Raw genomic sequence first — 26,326 nt, 5'->3', positions numbered from 1 at the left:
CGATCAAGAGCTGAGTCAGCGTTGAGCACTCAAAACCAGAGGAAAACAGCAAAACAACAGTTATCGACATTTAAATGGCCAAATAAACCATTATTTTAAATCAAGATTAGATTTGCTCTGTATATCATAACTGTATGTTGTTTGGCAGTTTATATAGTTGGCTGTTTGCATGGTAATTGAGGTATTGGTCATTGCTCGACTAAATTTGGTAATGTTCTATCTTATGTAAACTGTGTAGAGTTTGCATAAGTAGAGCTGTGGTCGTTTTTTAGCAAGATAATTTAACTGTTTATGAAAGCACCAAAAACTGTGTTCACTTGTCATTGTATTATTGTTAAAAAGACGTTGTTGTTGTTGCTGCAAAACTCACTCTAAAGCTAAATAGAGAATTATGCAGCAGGCAAGATGCTGCTGTTTTTCATTACTGCTCTTGTAAAATAAGGAACGCGGAAAGCAAAGCTCTGGAGAAGTTCTGCTTCATATTAAGACTTCTTTATTTTACTAACTGTGTCTTTAACACTGTTGAAACAATAGAGACACTGGTTGAGACACAGCATGACCTGATTAATCGTCTGAGGAAATGCTACACTTCCTCAAATCTGTTATTGGCACGAACACCTGGTCTCTTGTGCCACATGGGTCATCATTACCGCAGCCAGTGTGATCTGGACTGGTGTTCTGGGACACAGACGGCACATAAACAGTGGAGGTGTTTCCCCAGCCCTGTTCAGATTTTCCTTCAGTTAGAGGGCCAGGCCTGCAGGGTTCAGCTGTATTGTATTACGTACATGAGCTACACTGAGGATAAACTCTGCAGACTGTAGGTCAGCTAGACTGCACATGCTGTTTTGATCACATAATTAGAGGGCAGTGGGAGGGGGCGGTTTGCCAGCTTTAAATTTCATTTGAGCTGCTGAAAAGTGGTAGCCTCACTGTACGTTTTTACTTTAGATTCAGTCTTCAGTAAATAATTTACTTATTTAATAATTAGATGATAATTATAGGGATGAATGATGTGAGTTGTATTTTGTTGTTCATTAGCTGTAGTTCATTAAAGCAAAAAGGTTTTACTAAAACCTGAAAATGACAAGTGATATGAATGCACATACAGTAACACTGAAAAGTTCATTGTTTTTCTTTAATGTATTTTATTTTATTTTATTCATTGTAGATTACAAAGATCAAAATGATTAAGGAACACATTATGTAGTTATGTAGTTCAGCACCCCCCAGGAACTCCTTCAAGATGCTGAGAAAACTATTCCATGTGACTCTTCCTCATGGAGACTTTTATGACTTTTATGTAGACTTGTATGTGTGGTTTCAATGGAATTGTCTGCAATAAAAAAAATCAAATGTATATATGATTGACCGCTTACCCAAATGCAGCCAATACACATTTGCTATTTATAAAACAGCACAGAGAGACGTTATTTAAATTTGAAACTTCCGTAGCTAGCAGCATTGAGGGGAGGTTTTTTGTTTCACAGTTCAATGTTGCTTAGCAGTTTTAGTATAGCATTTCCACTTATAAACTAAAAGATGAAAGTAAAGCTATCAAATCTGTCTTGACTGATTTGCTTCTTCAGGGTCAGTTATCGGTTATGTTTGTTTCATCTTTTTGGCATCTTTTCCTTAAATAAATAGCTACATGTGAGTGGTGTTTATATTTTAAAACCTTTTTTTAATTCCTCCACCACAAATTATTATATTGTTACTGCATCTAATTATCTTATTATGTGTTTTTGTGTGTATTATGTGTGTGTTATGTGTGCCTAGGCCCTGGGAAACCATGAGTTCGACAATGGAGTTGACGGTCTGACTAAGCCCTTCCTGCAGGACGTGAACTGCACTGTGCTCAGCGCTAACATCCAGCCTGATAGTACTCTTGCGCCAACGATTAGCGGCAGTTACCTAGCCTACAAAATCTTCTATTTCGGCTCTGAGAAAGTGGGCATTGTGGGATACACATCCAAGGAGACGCCCGCTCTTTCTCTTCCAGGTACAGCTGTACCAGCCTCAGTGTTTATCTGCTTATCTGTGATAATTACTGCAATCCTCTGATCTGGAATGTTACCAAGGAAGAAAAAGAGGCAGGAATGGATTAGCTTTTGGTGTTGAAATATAAACAGCTGCACATTCACTAAAGTACTGCATACAGTGTAGAAATATTTGTGAGGTTTTTTTACTAGTGAGAGAAAAAAAAAAACACGTTCATCAATCTGTCAGGCTTTGGAAAATCTGTGCTATTCTCCTTTTTTATATTTTGTTATTTTAAATCAGACTTTCAAAAAAAAATAAATGTATATACATATACAATATACAATATTTTTATTTTAAGGTTTCTTTAAGTACAGGTGTCATGATAATTGTTATCAACTTACAGTACAATTTAGGGACATAACCTCAATAGTTTTTGGTGACTTTAGTATTACCCATTTTGTTTTGTTTTTTACTTGCGAGCAGATCTTATTAAAGTAAAAAGACAATATGACACATTTGTTTAACCAACAAATGTGTTGTCATTGTAGGGCTGGCCCGAATAGCGTTTTTTGAGCTCCGGATATTCGGCACTGATTCGAAGCGAATATTCGAATATTCGAATAGTCATTGTAAACTGTACTTGGTCTATTTCGGTTAAAGGATTGTGCAGGGCATATTACTGATTTTGTATTTTTGCACTTGGGCTATAAGCTCAATAATAAATATTTCGTTTGTTTAGAAATTATTTTATATTTTTAAATCATGTTAAATTATATTAGAGTAGAGGAAAGTCATTGTTAATGACGTTATTGTACTTGGTCTATTTCGGTTTAAGGATTGTGCAGGGCATAGCCGTATTACTGATTTTGTATTTTTGCACTTGGGCTATAAGCTCAATATTAAATATTTCGTTTGCTTAGAAATTATTTTATATTTTTAAACCATTTTAAATTATATTAGATAAGAGGAAATTCGTTCAGACATCATTTTTGTAGGCCAGGCTTTTTTGATTTAGCCCCTACTGTTGCCACATTACCCCTTACGTTTTATTATATAAATCAGTTTCGAAGAGCCTGCATTTTTTTTTTATCATGTATAATAGAGGTCTGCGCGAGACTGATTTTTAAACCCACTCTTCCACGCTCCCGCGTTTCTGTCTCGTTACCGCTCCGCAAAAAAATTGCTTCTTTTAATCCCGCGCCCGCCCGCCACATACACATTTCTGCCGCTCCCGCCCCACGTTCCTAATATAAATTAAATAAACTACATTTAATGCTTCAAATTTACTTATATATTTATTAAAACAGCAGCGCTGAATAGTGCGGTCCCGTTACTTACCCTAGTCCAAACACCATCGGTGTGTGCGTGTGTGTCTCGGTCCATCCTGCGCGTTGAGAGTTTTCTTTAGGTTTTTTTTTTTTTTACAATTATTACAGTTTTCTTAACTATTTATTAATTTGCTCCCGCATCGTCTGGATTAAACTCCCGCTCCAGCCAATAACAGTTCAGTTCTGTCCCGCGCGCAAGATATTCTGACGGGACCCGCGAGAACAGAAGTGGTTAGAGTGAGGTGGAACTCTGGAAAGGAGAAAAAAAACGAATATCCGAATACCAAAATTAAAAACCGAATACCTACTCAACGAACGAATATCTGAATACCCGAATATTCGGGTCCAGCCCTATGTCATTGTCTGAATATTCTTAATATTATCATTATATTAGTGACATAAAATGGTCATAAAATGATAAAAATATGGTTTATTGTATTTTTTCTGGGTCAATATTTCCTCCAATCAACAACTGTTATCATGACAGACCTAGGTACAGCACAAAGTATTATAAACGTCTTAAAAACAAACACTGACATTTCATGTCATAGGACAGCAATGAGCAACAGGTCCCTTGAATTTTGTCATGTACCAAGAAACAACTTCCTGTCTGAAATGAAATGTGACTATTATATCACATTTCACAGTAAACTACTCTGATGTTTTTTATGTGTTTCTTACATCTGTTAATTGTGCCTAAATGTTTTATTCTAAAATGTTTTATTCAGTCTGAAGTTTTATTTTAAAATCCAGAAAGAAAAAAAATATATATGAAGATTATATATATTCTAGTTACTGTTCTGTTGTTTCAGGACCACACCTGATTTTTGAAGACGAGGTGACGGCCTTGCAGCGGGAGGTGAACAAGCTGACCACTCTGGGTGTAAACAAGATCATCGCTCTTGGCCATTCTGGATTTGCAGTGGACCAGGAGATTGCTAAGAAAGTGCGAGGAGTGGACGTGGTCATCGGTGGACATACCAACACATTCTTATACACAGGTACAGATACATGCTTATGATTCATTAGTTTATTACTTATTTATAAGGTTTTAAAGTTTTTTTGTATGTTAGTGGACAGTGTGGAAAAAGTGGGTTATTTCAAAGGAATAGTGAAGGGCAGGTGGTGTGCTTATTCCAGAAATGAAGAATTTTGTGGCCATTGAGCAAATCAGTCTCATAAGCTTGCTCAGTGTGAACGGTAAGATCTTCTTTAGTTCCATCTAGACTTGCGGAATACCTGAAAAGAAATAATAAATAGATGTGTCTGTACAAAGGGCAAGGATTTCAGGTTTTTGTTGGCTATATAGAGCATGATAGTATGTTTGGCACCAGATTCAAACAGCGAGAGCAGAGAGAAGAGATCTACATGTGGGGATTTTTGATCTGGATAATGCTATTGGTTCAGTACCACATGCACTATTATGGAAGGCATTCTGAATCTTTCAGGTTCCAGAAGAGATTAGAGACGAGACTAGTTAAAGCCTTTTTTATAGACATTCAGTTTTGTTTTAGTACAGTGGAGTTTGTCACGTTACATAATGGCACCTGGCTCCCACAAATTCATGGACGTTCATGGACAACATGACATCATTATCAACTATTGTCCCATGTACCTGGCGACTACTGGGAAAATTGAATGATAATCTTGAGGAAAGAATTGGTGGAGGCCATTAATAGAATTGATAAGTCTTTTCTGCCAGGTAAATTAAAATTGTGGTGTCTGCAGTTTGGTTTGTTGCCTCGTCTAAGCTGCCCACTGACAGTATATGATATTCCAATCCCTGAGGTTGAGAGGTTAGAAAGGGTTGTGAACAAGGCTATAAGGAAATGGCTGGGGGCGCCATGTTGCCTTAGTAGTGTGGGAGTAGAGAGCTGGAACCGCCGTTGATGAGCTTAGTAGTGGAGTTCAAATGTGCTCAGGTAGGATGTAAGATGCAGTTGTTAGTGTCACAAAATAGGCTGGTTAAAGCAACAAGCACCAGTGACTAGGTCAGGGAGGAAATGGAATTCTCAAGAAGCAACTTAAGCAACTAAGAAGGCACTGGAGGACAGGGATGTTTTAGTGCAGGTGCAAAATGGCAGGATTAGGTTCAGGTGATTCATGGAAAGCATTCAGCAAGGCCACATCACCAGAGAGAAGGCGTATGTTTACAGGGTTTATTTGTGAACAAGAAGAGGAAGTAAAGCGAGCAAAATCAGCAGGGCGGAGTAAACAGGGGCAGTTGATGAGATGGGGAGACTTTTGTATTAGGTTTCTTCTCTGAGCTACTTACGATGTTCTTCCAACGCCACAAAACCTTGGACAGTGGGTGCGCAATGATCTAAGTTGTAAGCTATGTGTGGGAAATGGCACAATGGAGCACATCTTATCAGCATGTAAGATAAGTCTATCTCAGGGGTGTTTGATAAAAAGCGTTTAGAAGTTAATAATAATAATAATAATCTGTTTCAGTTTCAGTAGGGTAATTGCGGTTGTGCGTAAGGGGCAGCGTAGTGGAGAAACAGCACAGTGCTTGAAAAATGCCGGTAAATGGGCTGACGCATGAGAATGGAAGTTGTTAGCAGATACCAGAGTCCATTGTAGTCACAATCTTGAAGCTGGATGTAGTATTGTACTATAAAATAAAGCAGATTATGTATTTTATAGAGCTAGCTGTTCTGTTTGAAGATGAGGTGGATGGAGATTATGAAAGGAAAAGGCTGAAGTATGTAGATTTGGAGGCTGAAGTAAGAGATCGTGGGTGGCAAGCATATATTAGACCGTTAGAGATAGGTGCTAGGGGTTTTGTGGCAAAGTCTGCAACAAGATTTCTGTCTGAATTTGGATTTCGAGGTTGTCTGCTAAGGACAATCGTGAAGGAGTCGTCAGAGGCAGCCAATGGTTGTTTCTAAGAAGGGCTGAGGTTATGTGGGGAAGGGAGTGTGCTTGAAGGTGCATCAACAGCGAGCTTGGAGGGGGGTGGGTCTGGGATGCCAGACTTTGCTGTTCCAGAGGTGTTGTGGGGTAATCACTGACGAAGGAAGGTGCCTACCTGATGACCCCTGTGAAGAGCTTGCAATGTAGTTGGTGCTTAGAATATGAATGAAAGAGGATTGGTTGAGTGTGGGTGGTAGATGTGTTTGTACTTGGCAGTTGAGGCAATAGACCATGGACAGTGTAAATTATTGTGTACTCCTATTGTGCTTAAGTAGTGTACTGAAGCTGGTTGTTTGTTTTTATGGTTAAAGGAAGTAAAAACAGACTAAGGGGTGTTTTGTGTTTATTCTTAGTGTACCCAATATTGGTAAATCTTTGCTGTTAGGTCTGAATAATTTGGGTTTGGAGTACTGCTGGGCAGTATACCAGTTTAAACGCTATACAGTGCATCAGTTTAGAACTGGTATGCATTTTTTACATACCGCCATACTGCTAGAGGCGCTGCAAAGCGCTGAGTAAAGCGCACAGTGTAGAACAGCATCACACTGGAACAGCGCACTAGATAATGACGCTAGCCAGTTAGCATAACAAGCTAACACACTAGAAGCTGAGCTCTGTGGACCCTATGCCGTAGCTCAACGCACACCTTTCTGGAAATATAACTACGTGGCGTGGACAGTCGCGGTCCGCCAGAATCTTGAAAAATACCGTGATATACATTTTCATAACTAAAGAAGCAAAATAAAGGCATGAAACACATCTTGGCTGAATAATGATGATTGTTTAATTTTTTGTCCAATTTTCTCTCAGGAAATAAAATGTGTGAGTGGTGTTCATGTTTTCTTGCGTCTTTATATACATACCATATTCCAGAACTGGAAATTGTTTTGCATTAATGTTGTAAGTAAAAAAAAAAAAAACAGAAGAGCTGCTGTTCTTCCTGTGACAGAAAATGTCAATATAGGATGTAATCTGACTGACTGTTCCCGCAAGGTCAGATGATCTTAACCTACAAAGAGAGCTTTGATAGGATATGATAGCAGGGTTGCAGTGCAGAAACCCATCATTATGAAAGGCCATCTGATCTGTACAGTTACAGAAACAATTGACCAGGTGTTCTGTGCCTTCTACACAAACGGTGTATGATGAGAACTATACAGAGCTCAAATGTTTTTGCCAGTGAAGGGGAGTCTGGTGTGCGTATTTGATGAGGGAAAAAAAAAAATCACCTTCAAGTTTTGCAGCATCAGCACTCAACAAATGATTGAGCAAGAAGTTTTATCGGCTTTCTGTTTTCTGTTTAGATTATTTTAGTATAGCATATAGGATTAGAAGTTGTTTTCCTTGAATTTGAAGAACCCAGCCAGTCCAAACTTTATTATTTTAGTACATAAAATAGTCAGAGCAATGAATTATGCACTATTTACTAACTGTTTAGTTAACAATGGCATATTTTGTTTAGTCCCACAAGGTTCTATTATAGAACCTATGGAAGTGATGTTAAGTGATGATAGTAATGTGATTTTGAGAGTGATGAACTGAACTGTGGTCATAAATAATGTGTTTAAGGGGTTAACCAGACTAAGGACCTCTATGTTTTCCAACTGTTGTATTGTTTCTAAACTTAAGAACCTCTGAGAATAAATGTGCTAAAGCTCGAATACAGAGAGCAGTTTCGATGTTTTCTTGTTGGTTTAGACGTCTTTGTTCCGTGTTTAATTAAGTAAAGTGTTTGTCACGGTTTAATATAGTACAGTTCATGGCCTTTGACAAAGAACAGCCCTTTATAGAGTGTAGCACGCACTGGATAAAGGGGCCTGTTTGTTCTGTTCCCAGAACATTTCTTTCAGCTTCACTGCAAAGTTTATTTTTGCGGCAGCAGTTCATTTTAATAGTCCCCAGTAATTACAGATCTACAGATTTTCTACAGGTTAGGTTTCAGATTGCATTCAATATACACACTAAGAAAAGTAAGTACAGATTTGTACTTAAAAGGGTACAAAGCTTGTCGCTGGGGCTGTACCTTATATTGAGGTACAAAAAAGTACCTTTCAGTGAAAGTCCTTTTTTGTCCCCACATTTTTTTTTACCAGTAAAGATTATAAAGATTATAAACATTATCATCAACTGAGTATGTGTCAAGAACTTGATGATCCAAAATTGTCTGATTTTCAAGTGAAAATGTGCAATTAAAATATATATTGTTTATTAGTACAGTGATACAGAATACTGAATGTACCTTTTAAAGTCAAAGTCATTTTAGCTATATACAGAGTACACAGTGAAACGAAACAACGTTCCTCCAGGGACCATGGTGCACATAAACACAGTGTAGACAGAACAATAGTGCAACAGTACAAAAGTGCAGACAGACAATACAACACAATACAGACAAAGAATAATAAATAACAAGACAAGTGTGCAAATTATGCAGTGTGCAAAAATTGTGCAAAAAAGACCAGTGAGGTAGTAATTACCTCTATTACACAGTGTGCAATAGAGTCCAGTGAGGTAGTAGGGTTTTTAGTGCTTTCCATTTTCTGGGGTAAGTGGGGTAAGAGTGTGTGTGCATGTACAGAAAAACCATCGGTTCAGTCTCTGCAGTTGAGGAGTCTGATGGCTTGGGGGTAGAAGCTGTTGCAGAATCTGGTCGTGCTGGACCGGATGCTGCGGCACTTTCTTCCCGAAGGCAGGAGGGAGAACAGTTCGTGTGAGGGATGGGTGGGGTCATTCACAATGCTGGTTGCTTTGCGGATGCTGCGGGTGGTGTAAATGTCCGTGATGGAGGGGAGAGAGACGCCGATGATCCTCTCAGCTGTCCTCACAATACGCTGGAGGGTCTTGCGGTCAGAGACGGTGCAGGTCCCAAACCAGGCAGTGATGCAGCTGCTCAGGATGCTCTCAATGGTCCCTCTATAGAAGAGTGTGAGGATGGGTGGAGGGAGATGGGCCTTTCTCAGCTTCCGGAGGAAGTAGAGACGCTGCTGGGCTTTCTTGGCTGTAGAGCTGGTGTTCAGGGTCCAGGTGAGGTTATCTGCTAAGTGGACACCAAGGAACTTGGTGCTCTTAACAATCTCCACAGAGGACCCATCGATGTTGAGTGGAGAGTGGGTGTGTTGTGCTCTCCTGAAGTCAACAACCATTTCCTTTGTCTTGTCCACATTCAGGTGAAGGTTGTTGACTGTACACCAGTCTGTCAGCCGCTTTTTTTTTAGGTGGTTAAATGGTACAAATTTGTACTTATTGAGGGAACAAATCTGATCCTGTAAAGACCAATATTGTCCTACTGAGGGTATAATTATAAAGAGTGTACCTTTGAGTACAAAAAGTACTCATATCGTACCTTTGTTTTTTAGAGTGTATATTTATTTAAAAAGGACCATTTTTGTGTTTATACCAACCAAATTGTGATCAGGGTGGGTTTTGTTGGACCCATTTTTAAGAGACATCTTAAGGTGTGTATTTACAGAGATAAGATTAGTGAACCTGCTAGTCCTGTGTTTGTTAGGAATGTTAGCATTGCATCTCCTGTCCTAAACTAAAGAAGCAAACTTCAAATGTCTTGATGGATTAACCACATCTAGGATAAGTGATAAGTGATAAACAACACTGCATTTAACCCATATGTGTTTTTATATATTTAAAGGTATTTATTTACTAATGTTTTGTTGAAGACCCCAGCATAAACCATCTAACAGAAATGTGGTACTGTTTAGGTCAGGCAGCTGAAACAAATTGCTGTTGTTTTGCTGTTTTGGAATACTTCACTGGAATTTCTTCTTCTCCATTCTTCCTTGTGGAACCATAATAGTAGTCAGCTCTGCCAGTTCGTTAATTGAAACCATGAGATATGCTGTACGTTGGAATGTTGGAAGACACAGCAGAAACATTACACAGGGGTGATAGCGTTCCGGCGCCGCGCCGGAAATCCGGCGTAGCGTGGCTCTATAAAAAAAATATATATATATATATAAATAAAATAAATAAATAAATAAATAGAGCCGGTTCAGGTATTAAGTCCCGCCTCTCAGTAGAAACAGCCAATCAGCTTGCTGTTTTTTTTTTTTTTTTGCGGAGGAGCGGGGGAAGCCCCTCCCTTGCTGTGAGATTTAGCAGCGGGATCGGACGCAGCAGCTTCAGCTGATTTAAAAACAGATCTGGATATACGGAGATTTTTCTCAAAAAAAGATAACGGTAGGCTAAACACGTAAACTGTGATGATATGTTTCTGATAGCTGGTTAAAAATACACTTCTTGTATCAGCACACAGATTAAACCCACTGTGATTAATAAACTGCAGCTGTGTTAGTGAGTTAGCTTGATAGGGAGTCAAGGTTTTAGAAAATAAATAAACTATATATGTAATGTTCAACTTGCCCTGTACCTGATCAGCTAATCACTATTTCACATATTTCACTGTCGTTATTAGTTTAGGATTACAGGAGAAACTGAATATAGCTAATTAGCTAGAAGCCAGATGTAGTGGATAGTCAGAATTTAGTACAGTACTTTATGTTTGTAGTTTAAAGCAGTTTCTTAACCCTGATCACTGAACTAAAATTGTGTTTTCCACAATTCCACAATCATTTCACCTAGATTTTCACCTGATCTTGATTTTCACCTAGAGTGACAGCTGTCACAGTGAAAATGAAGCAGAGTTATGAAAGTGGTTGTGCTAAACGAAAGAAACGGGCAGAGAGCAAAAGAATCGCAGATGCACTGCCAAAATTCACCTCCTTTTTTACACCTCCTGAACCGATCAGTGTTTTTGGGGCCGATTCCGATCGCCGGTCGTCTTTCACCACGATGGGCCGATCGCCGATACCGATCTTGGGCGGGGCCAAATGCCACATTAATGCCACACAGGTGCCTGGCAAACCTGGCTGGTACAGATTCCCCTAATTACATCCACACCAAAGCAAACACTGGTAATTTACGCTGCTAGTAAATAAACACGAGTGTTACTGACCAAAATAAACGCTTTTTATGAGAGATATAAGTTCTGTGTAAATATTTATAAGACAATAGCTGACAAAATCAGTTTTAATGACGTTAAATAAACATCACTGTGACAGCGCTAGTCACAGTTTCACCGCAGTAAAGGACGAGGAGGTGAATCACTTATCTAACCAGCCTTTACTGATTTCTGCTCCAATAACCCTTTCAATAACCTCCAATAGCCTTTAATAGTCTTCAGTAGCCTTCAACAGTCTAACCTTGCAGTCGTGGTGTGTCCACTAAACTCCGTAGTTATAAACATCCTGAGGTTAGCAGCGCGCTAACTGACCTGTTTATAATGTAATCCGAGCAGTGCCTCCGTGACAACTGCTGCTGTTAGCTGCTTTGGCTGAAAGGTGAACTGTAGAGAGCTGTATTATCCGTTTTTAAAACCTTTTCCTACACAGATGAACTTAAAAAAAACGTGTAAAAAAAACGCTCCAGACTGGCTGAGCTGAGCTCTGTAGCCCGTGGCTGGGCTGTAGCTGTGACTGAGTAAAGATAGCGGGGGCTTGTGCTGCTGCAGCTCCGACTAGTGGTTGGATGAGGAACTGCAGCTTCTTGTAAGTGAGCAGTTTCACCGGTTTCACCAGTTTCATCCACACACAGCTCTGATAAACTGCTTAACCCTAAACTCCTGAATCAGATCGGCTAAAATCATAAGAATATCTGCAGAACAGTGTTAATATGCAGAACAATATACAGAACAGTGTTAATATGCAGAAGAATATACAGAACAGTGTTAATATGCAGTAGAATATACAGAACAGTGTTAATATGCAGAAGAATATACAGAACAGTGTTAATATGCAGAAGAATATACAGAACAGTGTTAATATGCAGAAGAATATACAGAACAGTGTTAATATGCAGAAGAATATACAGAACAGTGTTAATATGCAGTAGAATATGCAGGATCAGGGTTGAGAAACACTGCTGTAATGTGACTTCTGTTCATTTGTAGTTCACAGTAAGACCACATGTCCTGACGTTTATAAAAATCTCTATGAAACATAAAGTTACATTATTTTACACAAGGACACCATCTTAAGAAGAGCTCTCAGTAGAAAAAAAGAGTGGAGAAAATGTAAATATGAAAATGAAAACGTTATCTAAAATGTAGGGCTGTCCCTAACGATTATTTTTTAAACGATTATTCTAACGATTATTTTTTCGATTAGTCGACTAATCTATTCATTGAGAAACATATTTAAATAATTATTTTACGTTTTAAAGCAAACGATAAATTACTATATTTATATATAATAACAACAACAACAACAACACAAGCCTACTAAACCAAACCCCACACTTATAATCACTTACATGTACAGCACGTTGTTTAGATCTATAACGCTAAAAATGGATAAGCTCCCATACACCACAACCGTGTGTTGCACTGTTTTCTGTGACCGCTAGATTTTGTGACCACTGGCAAGTAGTTCTCAGCAGACCGGTGCACTGGCCGATTCGAAACGTGTTCGTTTCTAATGTTTACCCCGACTGGCCAAAACGGTTCAGTTTAGGGCTGAGGGTAAGGTGTAGGTATAGAAAGCTTCCGTTTTGCCAATGAACGCTCATAACCGTGAGCACTGGTCACAAAATTCCGACGGTGACAGAAAACGGTGTGACACCGCAGCGCCGACGGCGCTAGCTAAAATAACTTAAGGCAGCTAGCTTAGCTAAACACCTGAACTTATGAATAATGCTACTGTTTCTGGAAACTGCGAAATGCCATGCACAAATATAAACCAAAAATTTATCATTTCTGCCTGTGGCAGGTTTAAAACCTTTGGTAGACAGCCTTAAGTCTTTTTAAGGACACCCGCGGAGACCCTGATGTAAACGGTAACTTACTGTGTGACCCTGTTGACATAGTGCTCCTGGATGTTTGCGCTTCAAGTGCTCCTTTTGCACGTATGGCAGAGGACCACATTGTTGCCCTTTTGCGTGAAATGCTCCCAAACTTTAGATGCCCGCTGGCGTTTTTTTGTAGCTGGAGATTGCTCTCCGGAGTCCAAGCTCTCTAGAGCTTAGATTCTCTGCCCGAACCCGGCATGACCCGAGGCCCGCCCGTAAATCCGACCCGGGCTCCAGAAAATAGTCCGAGATGTAGGCGTCTGTTTTTTAATTATATTTTTATTTAAAAAAAAATAACGAAAACTGAAAAGGAAACTAAACTAATTTATTTATAAGCGCTGTTTTCACTACCGCAGTTCTACAGCGGGGGTGTTGTGCCGATTCTGTCCGCGAAGCGGGAGTCAGATTCAGCAGAGAGTCGGATTCGGCACAAACGCGGCGGCACCTCGCGGTCCGCGGTGTCAGTTGTAAGCGCTCGCGCTAGCCGCAAAATACGGCAGAAAACACTGAGGGAGCTGCAGAATTATGAATGGGACTAGAATATGAGCACGAGGAGATCAAAGAGAACCTTTACCTGTGAGTAGAACAAGCAAATCTCTCTCTCTCTCTCTCTCTCTCTCTCTCTCTCTCTCTCTCTCTCTCGCGCACGTGAACTCCTCCGCGTTTGACTTGCAGAACTGTGTTTAGCTGTTCTTAAAAATCATTTTAATTAAATAATAGTTCTATGCTTCTATGTTACCGTGTTAATTAACATAATTCTGATCATATTTCGCTCATTAAAACAGCCCGAAAACAGCCAGTTGGAATTTTTGGGCCCGATCTAACCTCTAATGCTCTCCACAGGCGCCGCCATGTTTACGACGCGCCGACGCACGTTATGCAAATCGATGTATTTTTGTAATCGATGACGTCGATTATGTCGATGCGTCGCCCCAGCCCTACTAAAATGTGTCACTTGACAATAAGGTTATACACAGACTATTAAATGTTTGAATAATGTGTCAACATTTATGCCTATGTTACGTCACATATGCAGTCTGTTGTCCCTAAATTATTTTTCAACCAAGCAGAATTAAGGAGGGCTTGAAAATGTGTTTTTTTATTAAGTTTATTGTTTATGGCTTTTCCCAAGTAGCGCAGCCTTTGAAGTGTTGACCCCATATTTGACAGATTTCCCAAATTGATCCCTGGCGATCGCTCAGGCATTCATTGCTGAAAGGCCTAGTATTGAACAGAATTGGATGTAAATGTTCCCAACAAAGTGTTTTCAGCTGTCTAAAGATGTTTTGTTGCTTTGGTTTGTGACTCATGCTAGCTTGTATCCTCCCAGTGTTGGTCATTCTTTGATATGAGAGGACCTAGCTAATGGTTTGAAATTGAACATTAGTAAACTTGGCTTTTGTAAAATTTTCTTTAAAAAAGGAGAGAGAAACGGTACATTGGAAAGATTTTTGTGATCAATTATTTATTTTTTGTTCATTATTGTACACTTGTTATTTTCATTATTATGTGCTATACTTATATTATAAGTAAGAAATAAGAAACCATGGGGGGATTGTGTGCACCATTATATTATATTATATTATATTATATCACATTAATATTGTGATATTAAAACCAATGAATAAAGATAAAACAATATACTAATTCAGAGCAGTGTTATCAACATCTCAGCAGTGTTTTCCCCAGCCATTAATTTCTTTTCTTTAGCACTATGATTAAAAAAAAGTTAAAAGTTAAAAGTTCCAATGTCAATACAGAAAAGAATCTATTGCCTCCAACTAATGGAATATGGGGGTTGCAAACGCAGAGCTAATAGGTTTTTAGCCACAGTTATATTGGTTCATTTTAATGATCTTCATTCTGTATAATAAGTAGTCTAATTTAAACTAAACTGTTACTAATGTAAGGAAGCTTTGAGTTATGATCTCTGTATTAACATTTTGCAATTTGCCAAAAAGGTTTTATCAGAATGTTATCCTGTCTTTGACTTATTTTAGTGAAATATATATATATATATATATATATATATATTTATTTATTTATTTTTTATTTTTTTGGCTAAAGTACGGATGTTGAGCAAAATTTTTGCATTCTTAACTTTGAAAGTTTTATTAATGGATTTTTAAAAGTAAAAAAAAGAGCCATCACAAATAAGATCATCAAAATGGGATTTTTCATATTCAGTTATGTGTGTTTGATTGTGAATATTTTACTTTAAAAACAAATAATTATTTGTGTTTAAGTACACAACATCAATGCAGAATATGAAAAAGAAGAAGGACAATTCTCTCCAAGCTTCAGATTGGTGAATCCTATTCTGTCTGTAGTTTGGCTTATTTAACTTTAAGAAACATTTAGGATTAACTAAGTAGCAGAGGAAATTTGGCAAGCGTATACTTCATAAATTCAATCAAAATTAGGTAGGTGCATAAATTTGGGCACCCCAACAGAAAAATTACATCAATATTTAGTAGATCCTCCTTTTGCAGAAGTAACAGCCTCTAAATGCTTCCTATAGCTTCCAATAAGAGTCTGGCTTCTGGTTGAAGATATTTTGGATCATTATTCTTTACTAAACATCTCCATTTCAGTCATGTTTGATGGTTTCTGATCATGAACAGCTCGCTTAAATCACACCACAGATTATAATAATATTCAGGTCTGGGGACTGAGATGATCTGAGATGATCATTCCAGAACATTGTACTTGTTCCTCTGCATGAATGCTTTAGTAGATTTAGAGCAGAGTTTAGTGTTTAGGGTCGTTGTCTTGTTGAAGTGTCCAGCCCCAGCGCAATTTCAACTTTCCCACTGATTCTTAAACACTGTTCTCAAGAATCTGCTGATATTGACTGAAATCCAACTTTAACAAGATTCCAGTACCTGCACTGAACACACAGCCCAACAGCATGATGAACCACCACCAGATTTTACTGTGGGGAGCAGTAAAGTGTTTGTCTTGGAACGCTGTGTTCTTTTTTCCACCATGCACACCGCCCTCCAAATAACTCAATTTTAGTGTCATCAGTCTACAGCACTTCATTTCAAAATGAAGCTGGCTTGTCCAAATGTGCTTTAGCTAGGGCTGCACAATATATAGTTTAAGCATTGTCATCACCATGTGCCCATGCGCAACAGTCACATCGCAGGATCTGCGATTTCACCTAATGCAATTAATTCCAACACGTCATGTTGCAATGTTTTGAATCTTGACACAAGAAGAAGATACACAGCGTTGTAATTTTCTGAGTAAACAGCACTGTCTCTGTGTCTGTGTGAGTGACAGTCTGCTGCTGCCTGAGCAGCGCAGGGGGGAGCCGGTGTAAACACGACCTACACATGGCCGGACACATGCTTGTAAGCAGCGACTGACAGCTTGTCAAAAGCTTTGCACCTCAGTTCGTCACATTTTTGCACAGATATTTGTAGTTACAGCAGAAGTCACAGTTTTAATCTCAGAAAACGCTCTTATTTACCATTTAAAAGGCCATTTAAATGCCTGATTATTGTTGTTTTGCTGGATCTTTCGCATACAGCCTCTCCTTGTGTAAAGTGAACTGAATAGCTGAACGATGCACAGTGACTCCATCTGCAGTAAGATGTTGATTTAGGTGTTTGGACCTGCTCTGTGGGTTCACTCTGACTGTTCTCACCATCCCTCAGGTCTTAACTAGAACTGTGGGTGTGGTCTTCCATTTTCTCACTATGTTCCTCACAGTGGAAACTGACAGCTTTGAGAAATCGTATAGCTCTTTGTATTCTTCCCCTCTAAACCATGATTGAACAATCTTTGTTTTCAGGTCATTTGAGAGTTGTGTGTTTTGAGGCTCCCATGTTGCCGCTCTTCAGAGCAGATGCAAAGAGGAGAAAAACTTGCAATTTGTAATTAGTGCTAAAGGTATTCAAAACAATAAAACAACAAGTGTGCCTAAACCTAATTTCTCTTCTCAAATATCACTGTTCATCTGCTATATGATATATTTAACTGAAATTGCTGATCCAAGCAACCAATGGTTTATAAAGGAAAATCATGAAAATGATCAAGGGGTGACCAAACCTTTTCACACCACTATAGTTGTCAGTGCTAGCCAGTTGAGCTGGGTTATGTACAGAAGTTCAGTTCAGCGAGATTCCTAAATTACTCCTGGCAGAAAAGAAGGGAGAAATCCACAGTGGCCAACCACTACTATAGTAACAGAGTCTGTCATGACATAACAGTTTTGAGGGTGGAATAAGCCCGGCCCTTATGAACTCAGTGCCTCTGAGCTCAAACCATTTTATATGCTCGGGTTAGAAAGTAAATCTGTGCTCTGCCAGCGGTTCCAGGAAACCGAACCCTAACAAAAACAGAACATTCCAACTTGTGCCGTGTCTATGCACTTTCTGGATTTTGCATTAAGGAACGCTTGGCTAATCATTCTGTAGACCTGTTTAAGTTGTGAGAGGTCAGCAGCAGACAGCTGGCTCCCTATCAAGGCACTGGAAGTTTCTGTTAAATCAGACTTTTGACTTAGACTTTTAAATAGATTAGTTGGTGTGATATTTTATGTTGTTAAATAACATGTGAATACACCCCTAAATGAAATTGTGCCCAAAGTGTTTTTTTAATTTGTGTCGCCACCATTATGTTTTAGCACTGTCTTCTGCTTAAAGAAGTCCATCACCTTTATCTTCAGCTTTATACAAGCTGAACACTGACTACTTTGTATTAGAGTTGCACGGTGTACCGAAGGTTCGATTCTTTTTCGATACTACGTCATCACAAACGATTCGGTTCTTTAGCGTTCGATGCTTTCGATACTGTATATAGCCCAGTCACTAGCTTCAAATGAGTCAAATTAGTAGGCGCGATTTGATTCAGTTCATAAGAAAACTGATTCACACCGCAGCAGTCGGTGTGGCAGGATTCAGATAAACTTAGTGTTCTGAACAAATGAATCGATTCACGCGAAAGCCAGCAGAGCAGCAGCGAGTGTAGAATGGCGACGGCTAAAATAACAGATGTCTCTCGTCCGCGACTTGTGGACAAAACGGGCGCGAGGAGTGAAGTGTGGGAAAATAGTCTGAGATGTAGGCATCTGTTTTTTATTTATATTTTTATTTTTAAATAAAATAACGAAAACTGAAAGTGAAACCAAACTACTTTATTTATTAGCTCTGTTTTCACTCCCGCAGTTGTACAGCGGGGGGTGTTGTGGCGATTCTGTCCGCGAAGCGGGAGTCGGATTCAGTAGCGGATTCGGCACAAGCGCGGCGGCACCTCGCGGTCCGCGGTGTTAGTTGTAAGCGCTCGCGCTAGCCACAAAATACGACAGAAAACACTGAGGGAGCTGCAGACTTATGTGTGGGACTAGAATATGAGCACGAGGAGATAAAAGAGAACCTTTACCTCTGAGTAGCTCAAATCAGAACACGCAAATCTCTCTCTCTCACTCTCGCTGTGTCTCTTTCTCTCCGTCTGTCTCTCTCTCTCGCACGTGAACGCCTCCGCGTTTGACCTGCAGCACTGTGTTTAGCCGTTCTTAAAAATCATTTTAATTAAATAATAGTTCTATGCTTCTATGTTATTTAACATATTTCTGATCATATTTCGCTCATTTAGCAGACAAGCACCCTGATCTCTACAAAGAGCTGTGAAGTCGACAGGTTAGTGGAGTTAGTAGCTTTACTGTAGCTTTGTCTGTAGCTTTACTAAGATTTACTAGCGACTGCTAGTAAATCACGTTAACACGGAGAGGAGTGTGCAGGAGTTTTGTTTTGGACCCGTGGTTTTCTCTATTTCTCCATTATCCCATTGGCTGTGAAACATGAACTCAAGATGTTCACGTTTTCGCGTTTCCATCGCAAATCTGTGGTCAGGCACGTAGCCTGCTTGCTCGTTACACTGAACATGGGCTTATTAAAAACGGTAAACGGTTGATTAATAAAACGGAGCAGTGAGTGTTAAAATGAACATAACATTGTAATGTTCTTCTGTCTCTTTATTTTCCTTATTCAGAACTTAACTTCTGCCCGCCCGTCAGGCTCACATAGTCAGGCTACCATTACCTCTGGTTTTAGTTTTAGTTTTTAGGAAGTGTTTAGATAATTATGTTATAGTTAAGGTTATAAAAACGAAACTTGTTTTTTGTACAAATGTTTCATTTTAGAATAAAAACGTTTGCACCCATTGTTTAGTGTTCAATCCAGTTCAGTCAAAAATAAACATTTTATGTTCAGATATTTTTATTGTTTTTTTTTCTTCCAAGTATCGTTTTGGTATCGAGAATCGTGATACTACAGTTGGTATCGGTATTGAAGACAAAATTTTGGTATTGTGACAACCCTACTTTGTATCATGTACTACAGTTATATCTTCAGTGACGTTCCATTAAAATATATCATGAAATATTTGCAAAAATATGAGGGGTTTATTCATTTTTGTGAAATACAGCAGTATGTAAATTTATCGTGTGTTGCCTCAGTACCATATTAATGGTACATTAAATTTCTGAAGTTGTGCAGTCAGGCATTTAGCATTCCTCAATCCACAGTGTCACATGGGAGTACTGGGTGTACTGGAAATGGATCACAGAAGGCATTATCACCCACAGTGGACAGCACAGTGCGTGGTTATGATCATGTCGGATGACTAGCTAGATTTGTGCATTTGAACAGACAAGTGACTCAAGATGTTCTAAAATCACCTCCACATTCAGTGCATTGCTTTGTTATTTTATATTTGTATATATTGATTATATGAATCTTTGCTCATTTATGGTTTCTCTGAAATCAAGAGTAATAAAAGTAGTTTTCAAGCTTTTGTCGGAGTTACTGTCTCTAATATCTAAGCAAGCCTTTCTAAAATGTTAAATAATTGCTATGAGAATTTGTTTGCATTTAGCGACAGAAGTATTGTTACAGCCAGGATGTTTGATCATCACCCTCCCACCTGCACAACTCATCCCAAAAGTATTGAATGGAGCTCCATCATTCCAAAGAACACAGTTCCAGTGTTCTACAACTCATTGCTAGGGAACTTTAAACCACTTTATCCCACATCTAACATTAGACATAGTATAAAAATGTTCATGTTTATCTGCCCTAGTATTTCTCTACAGGGACCAGAGAAGCTCTGTGTGCATTCATACATCAGTGTAAGGAATGCCTATAACTTAAGTGGCTGAATGTCACTAGAAAGTCATTAGAATTGGTGTCCACAAACATGTGGACATATTGTGTAGCATGCAGCACATCGTCGTGGTTGAACATATTTTATATTTGTGTTTATCATTCCATGCGTATCTCGTATTTGTGTGTATCTGCAGGGAGCCCTCCATCCACAGAGGTGCCTGCTGGGTCCTACCCCTTTATGGTGAAATCAGATGATGGGCGTCAGGTCCCGGTGGTACAGGCCTATGCTTTTGGGAAATACCTCGGCTACCTCAAAGTGACCTTTGATTCTGCTGGAAATGTGAAAAAAGCTGAAGGAAATCCAATTCTTCTGGACAGTTCTATAGAAGAAGGTAAGTGCTGCAACAAAACACTACAACACCAGATAATAATGTTATGTAACAAGGTATACAATATATACAATATATGGGTCATTCTCCATTTGGAGTGGGAATTCAAGTACATTTTTAAAAAATCAATTTAAGTTGTCCCAGAAAAAAAAAACATTCCTTAAATGTCTATTAACAACTCCACTTACCAAATATGCAAAATGAAGAGCTTAATTCCGAATAGATGTTAATATATTTTAACATAAAATGCAAAGTTTTGGTCAGTTTGTCACTGGTGTTATCCCTCCTTGAAGTATTTTGTTTTGTCATCAATTAATTTATTTTTAATTGAAATTACAATACGGCTGAATGTGATAAAGAAATTCTATTTAACTGAAAATGTTACCGAAGTATGTTTATACTGCAAGCACTGAAAATATCAAAAATAAAGCAGTATTTCTTTATACTTAAAGGCTATACTATTAAATAAAAAAAACAATAATACATTTTTGTCCAATAAACATGAACATTTAACTACTGATATAAGAAACAGTGCAGAAAGGAATGATTCTAACATTTCTTGCAGGATACTTTTAATAAAAATAAAATCATGAAAAAGGACAAGCACCACATGGTTACACATCTGTAACACCAGTGACATTTTAGTTAAAATGGAGGATTTTGTTAAATGCCTGCCTCAGAGAACATGTGTAACTACTTAAAATCAGTAAAATAAGACATATGGCAATATATTTGATAAAAAAAATGTTAACAATTAAAACACAAGTGACACAAAGAAGTTATGTGCTGCCTGATAAAGAGAATTATCGTCAAATTAAAAAAATAAAATGATCAAGTATGGACTCATCTTCTCATGTCTTAAGATGCTTATTCTTTGATGACCTATGACCCATGAAACAGTTTAACAGAGCTATAAAAATATCTATGATAAAATATAATATAAGGGTCCTGATAACACCAGTGACCAAAATCTTTTTGAAAAAAATATTGATGTTGAAAGTTGGTTATGTGATGAGCTATTTTACATATGTAAAGCGCCTTTGAAATATAATTTAAAAAAAGGAAAATTAAAGAAATCATAAGAAAAATTTGTTTTTTTTTTTATCTTAGTTTAACTGTGAAAATGTATATACTGACTCTTGGAATTGTCCCTAATATTTTAGCCTTTTTTTTTTAGCCCTCCACAACCTTTGTCAAAGTCAAAGTGGTTTTTATTGTCATTTCAGCTATATACAGAGTACACAGTGAAACGAAACAACGTTCCTCCAGGGACCATGGTGCACATAAACACAGTGTAGACAGAACAATAGTGCAACAGTACAAAAGTGCAGACAGACAATACAACACAATACAGACAAAGAATAATAAATAACAAGACAGTGTGCAAATTATGCAGTGTGCAAAAAGTGTGCAAAAAAGACCAGTGAGGTAGTAATTACTTCTATTACACAGTGTGCAATAGAGTCCAGTGAGGTAGTAGGGTTTTTAGTGCTTTCCATTTTCTGGGGTAAGTGGGGTAAGAGTGTGTGTGCATGTACAGAAAAAGTTCAGTCTCTGCAGTTGAGGAGTCTGATGGCTTGGGGGTAGAAGCTGTTGCAGAATCTGGTCGTGCTGGACCGGATGCTGCGGTACCTTCTTCCCGAAGGCAGGAGGGAGAACAGTTTGTGTGAGGGATGGGTGGGGTCATTCACAATGCTGGTTGCTTTGCGGATGCTGCGGGTGTAAATGTCCGTGATGGAGGGGAGAGAGATGCCGATGATCCTCTCAGCTGTCCTCACAATACGCTGGAGGGTCTTGCGGTCAGAGACGGTGCAGGTCCCAAACCAGGCAGTGATGCAGCTGCTCAGGATGCTCTCAATGGTCCCTCTATAGAAGAGTGTGAGGATGGGTGGAGGGAGACGGGCCTTTCTCAGCTTCCGGAGGAAGTAGAGACGCTGCTGGGCTTTCTTGGCTGTAGAGCTGGTGTTCAGGGTCCAGGTGAGGTTATCTGCTAAGTGGACACCAAGGAACTTGGTGCTCTTAACAATCTCCACAGAGGACCCGTCGATGTTGAGTGAAGAGTGGGTGGGTTGTGCTCTCCTGAAGTCAACAACCATTTCCTTTGTCTTGTCCACATTCAGGTGAAGGTTGTTGACTGTACACCAGTCTGTCAGCTGCTGCACCTCCTCTCTGTATGCTGACTCGTCGCCTTTGGTGATGAGACCCAGTACGGTTGTATCATCGGCGAACTTGATAAAGCTGTTAGAACTGTGTTTTGCAGCACAGTCATGAGTCAGCAGGGTGAACAGCAGAGGACTCAGGACACTGCCCTGGGGGGCCCCAGTGTTCAGTGTGATGGTGCTGGAGGTGCTGCCCCCTAACCGGACTGACTGGGGTCTCCCCGTCAGAAAGTCCAGGATCCAGTTGCAGAGGGGGGTGTTGAGGCCGAGCGAGCTTAGCTTCCTGATGAGGTTCTGTGGGATGATGGTGTTGAATGCTGAACTGAAGTCTATAAACAGCATTCTGACGTAAGTGTCCTTCTTCTCCAGGTGGGTGAGGGAGAGATGAAGGGTGGTGGTGATGGCATCGTCCGTGGAGCGATTGGGACGATACGCAAACTGCAGGGGGTCCAGTGTAGAGGGCAGTCGTGTCTTGATGTTCCTCATGACTAGCCTAGTGCAACGGGACGGTAGTCATTGAGGCAGGACACTGTGCACTTCTTCGGCACGGGAACGATGGTGGTGGACTTGAGGCACATTGGGACAGTGGCGCTGCACAGGGAGATGTTGAAGATGTCCGTGAGAACATCTGTCAGCTGGTCTGCGCACTCCCTGAGCACTCTGCCGGGGATGTTGTCTGGTCCTGCAGCTTTTCGTGGGTTGACTCTGCGCAGAGTGTTCCTCACATCCACTGCAGTCAGGCACAACACATGCTCGTCCGGCTTGGGCATGGTCTTTCTCGCCATCGTGTTGTTTTGTGCCTCAAACCGTGCATAAAAGTTGTTCAGGGCATCAGGGAGGGAGGCATCACGTTCACAGGACGGTGGCATTGTCCTGTAGTTGGTGATTGCCTGGATGCCCTGCCACATACGCTGCGCGTCACCCGTGTCCTTGAAGTGGCTGTGGATTCTCTGGGCGTGTGCGCGCTTTGCCTCTCTGATGGCTCTTGACAGGTCGGCTCTCGCTTTCCTCAGGGCCACCTTGTCACCCACTCTGAAGGCGGAGTCGCGGGTCCTCAGCAGCGCACGTACCTCAGCAGTCATCCAAGGCCTCTGGTTTGGGCGTGTAGTGATGGTCTTGGAGACAGTGACATCATCAATACACTTGCTGATGTAGCCAGTGACTGATGCTGCATACTCCTCCGAATCAACAGAATCGCCTTCAGTAGCAGCCTCCCTAAACATGTCCCATGCAGTGCACTCAAAACAGTCCTGAAGGGCAGAGATGGAGCCTGCCGGCCAGGTTTTCACCTGCTTCTGAACTGGTCTGGAGCGTCTGATGAGTGGGGTGTATATTGGAGTCAGCCAAACACACATGTGGTCCGAGAAAGCGAGGTGGGGGCGGGGCTCCGCCCTGTACGCGCTGGGGATGTTTGTGTAAACAAGATCCAGCGCGCTCGCTCCTCTCGTTGCAAAGTCCACATGTTGATGGAATTTAGGGAGCACTGACTTGAGATTTGCGTGGTTGAAATCTCCGGCGATAATAAACAGTCCGTCTGGGTGTTTGTTCTGCAGATCGCTGATAGACCGATAGAGTTCACACAGAGCCTCTTTAGCATTAGCACCAATGCTAGCGCTGGGTGGGATGTAGACAGCAGCTATTAGCACGGCGGAGAACTCCCGTATTAAATAAAAAGGTCTGCACTTGACTATCAGGAACTCCACCAGCGGAGAGCAGTGTTTGGCGACAGTCACAGCGTTGTTACACCATTCCGTGTTGATGTAAACACACACGCCTCCACCGCGGGTCTTCCCGGATAGAGCCGCGCTCCTATCCGCTCTGAACGAGGTTAGCCCGGCTAGCTGAATGGCGCTGTCCGGAATGTTGTCGTTCAGCCACGATTCCACAAAAACCAAAGCACAGCAGTCTCTGAACTCACGCTGGGTTGTTCGCTGGAGTCGGATGTAGTCCAGTTTATTGTCAAGGGAACAGACGAGGACTAGCCTTTAGCCTCGCGTGGATCCCGGCTCTCTTTCCGCGCTTCCGCTTACGCTCGCACCGCTTGCGATGGCACTTCCGCTGTGCTCCGGCGTCAGGAAACACCGCGGGCTGGCGGCCTGGGTCTCTTAGCAGGCTAAGCTCAAGTAGCGTCTGCAGAACCTCGTCCGGTAGCATGTTTTCTGGCTGATTTCTCCACTGTAGCAGGGTCTGGCGGTGGTAGAACATGTGCACGGGTGTTCCGATGCACATATTTGCAGGAAATAAACGGAAAAAACGACAAATAGTAACACAAAAGCACCATTTAACGGACCCGGAGCGGCCGCTGCGTGTTAACGCGCCGCCATCTTGGGTGTTTTTTTTTTGGGTGACATGTTGTTGCATAAAACAGCAGAGATGTAATGTTAAACACAGTTCAGGGAAGGTTAAATGGGCTAATATTTAACCTAGGCTAAAGAATATTTAAGAACATTCTAGGTCATCATGTATTGGCCAAACTTCCTTGTAACAGTGTTTATGGTTAGAATATTCACTGACAGCTTGTACAGAGGGAACATTCTACGACATTGTGTTTGGGGAGACTTTTTTAGGACAGTAAAGGAAACTTAAACCTATTACTTAAACCTACTATTTTGTACTGGACTACATTTGGCACTACAGTCCCAAAACCTTCACTCTAAAACTTTATAAGGTTTTTTCTTCCTTATGAAGGGGATGTGCATGTTTTTTCTCAAAGTACTAGCAAATGCTTTGGGTTTGGGTTCAAACTTTTGCTCCTGTTTCCACAAAACAAATGTCAGGTATCCACCCACAATCCCCATAAATATACAAACATTGTAGTTTGGTCTATGAGAGGAATGTCAAAGGGTGAACACCATGAGTAAAACTGAGAATGTTTTGTAACTTTATCACCGAGCAAAATATTTGCTAAGATAATGATTGACTCTGTTATGGATAACACACACACAATAGACATAAACATAATCTAAATAACTCACAACGTGAGAGTTTTAGGACTAAAGTACACAAACCACTCCCAAAATGACAGTAATGATAATCAAAACACACAAATCTGTGAAAGTGAAAAAGTGATTTAGTGAAATAATTTAGCTTTTGTTAGATGTGAAAATGTGGTTGTGAGGCTGTGAGTGTGTACTGTGAATGTTTTATTCTTAATAAATGGATTGTATATTTGTGCTGAATCCATAACGATATAAAGTCCTTCTGTGGAATTCTAGATGCAACTATCAAGGCGGATGTGGAGTCGTGGAAAGTGAATCTGGCTAATTACTCCTCTCAGTATGTGGGGAGAACTCTCGTCTACCTCAATGGAAGCTTTGAAGAGTGCAGATTCCGTGAATGCAATCTGGGGAATTTAATCTGCGATGCCATGGTCAGTCTGAGCAGCTAGTCTGAACCTGTCAAAAACATTCATTATTTCCATCATTCAGATACTGCAGATAATCTGATTACATTATTTTTAAATGTTAGTGCAAACATTTAAGCAGTTCGGCTTTGTTTGCAGCTTTGTCCTGCTGGAAAAAACAAAAAAACAAAGCTGAACTGCTTGAATTTTTGCACCAGGAGTGGCATAAGGT

At 40.1% G+C, this 26,326-nt stretch overlaps 1 protein-coding gene across 1 annotated transcript in view; it reads left to right on the top strand.

The window, feature by feature from the left end:
* nt5e (5'-nucleotidase, ecto (CD73)) overlaps positions 1–26,326 on the top strand; it is a 41,611-nt gene that overhangs the window by 5,421 nt on the left and 9,864 nt on the right. Inside the window, exons 2-5 of the mRNA XM_022664966.2 lie at positions 1,780–2,002; positions 4,124–4,312; positions 20,398–20,595; positions 25,967–26,121. Coding sequence (XP_022520687.2) covers positions 1,780–2,002; positions 4,124–4,312; positions 20,398–20,595; positions 25,967–26,121 — 765 coding nt within the window. The remainder of the gene's footprint in view (positions 1–1,779; positions 2,003–4,123; positions 4,313–20,397; positions 20,596–25,966; positions 26,122–26,326) is intronic.

This window comes from Astyanax mexicanus, chromosome 1, assembly GCF_023375975.1.
Source record: "Astyanax mexicanus isolate ESR-SI-001 chromosome 1, AstMex3_surface, whole genome shotgun sequence".
NCBI classification, from domain to species: Eukaryota; Metazoa; Chordata; class Actinopteri; order Characiformes; family Acestrorhamphidae; genus Astyanax; species Astyanax mexicanus.
The sequence above is the reverse complement of the archived record's forward strand: the minus strand, read 5'-3'. Positions and strand labels throughout refer to the sequence as shown.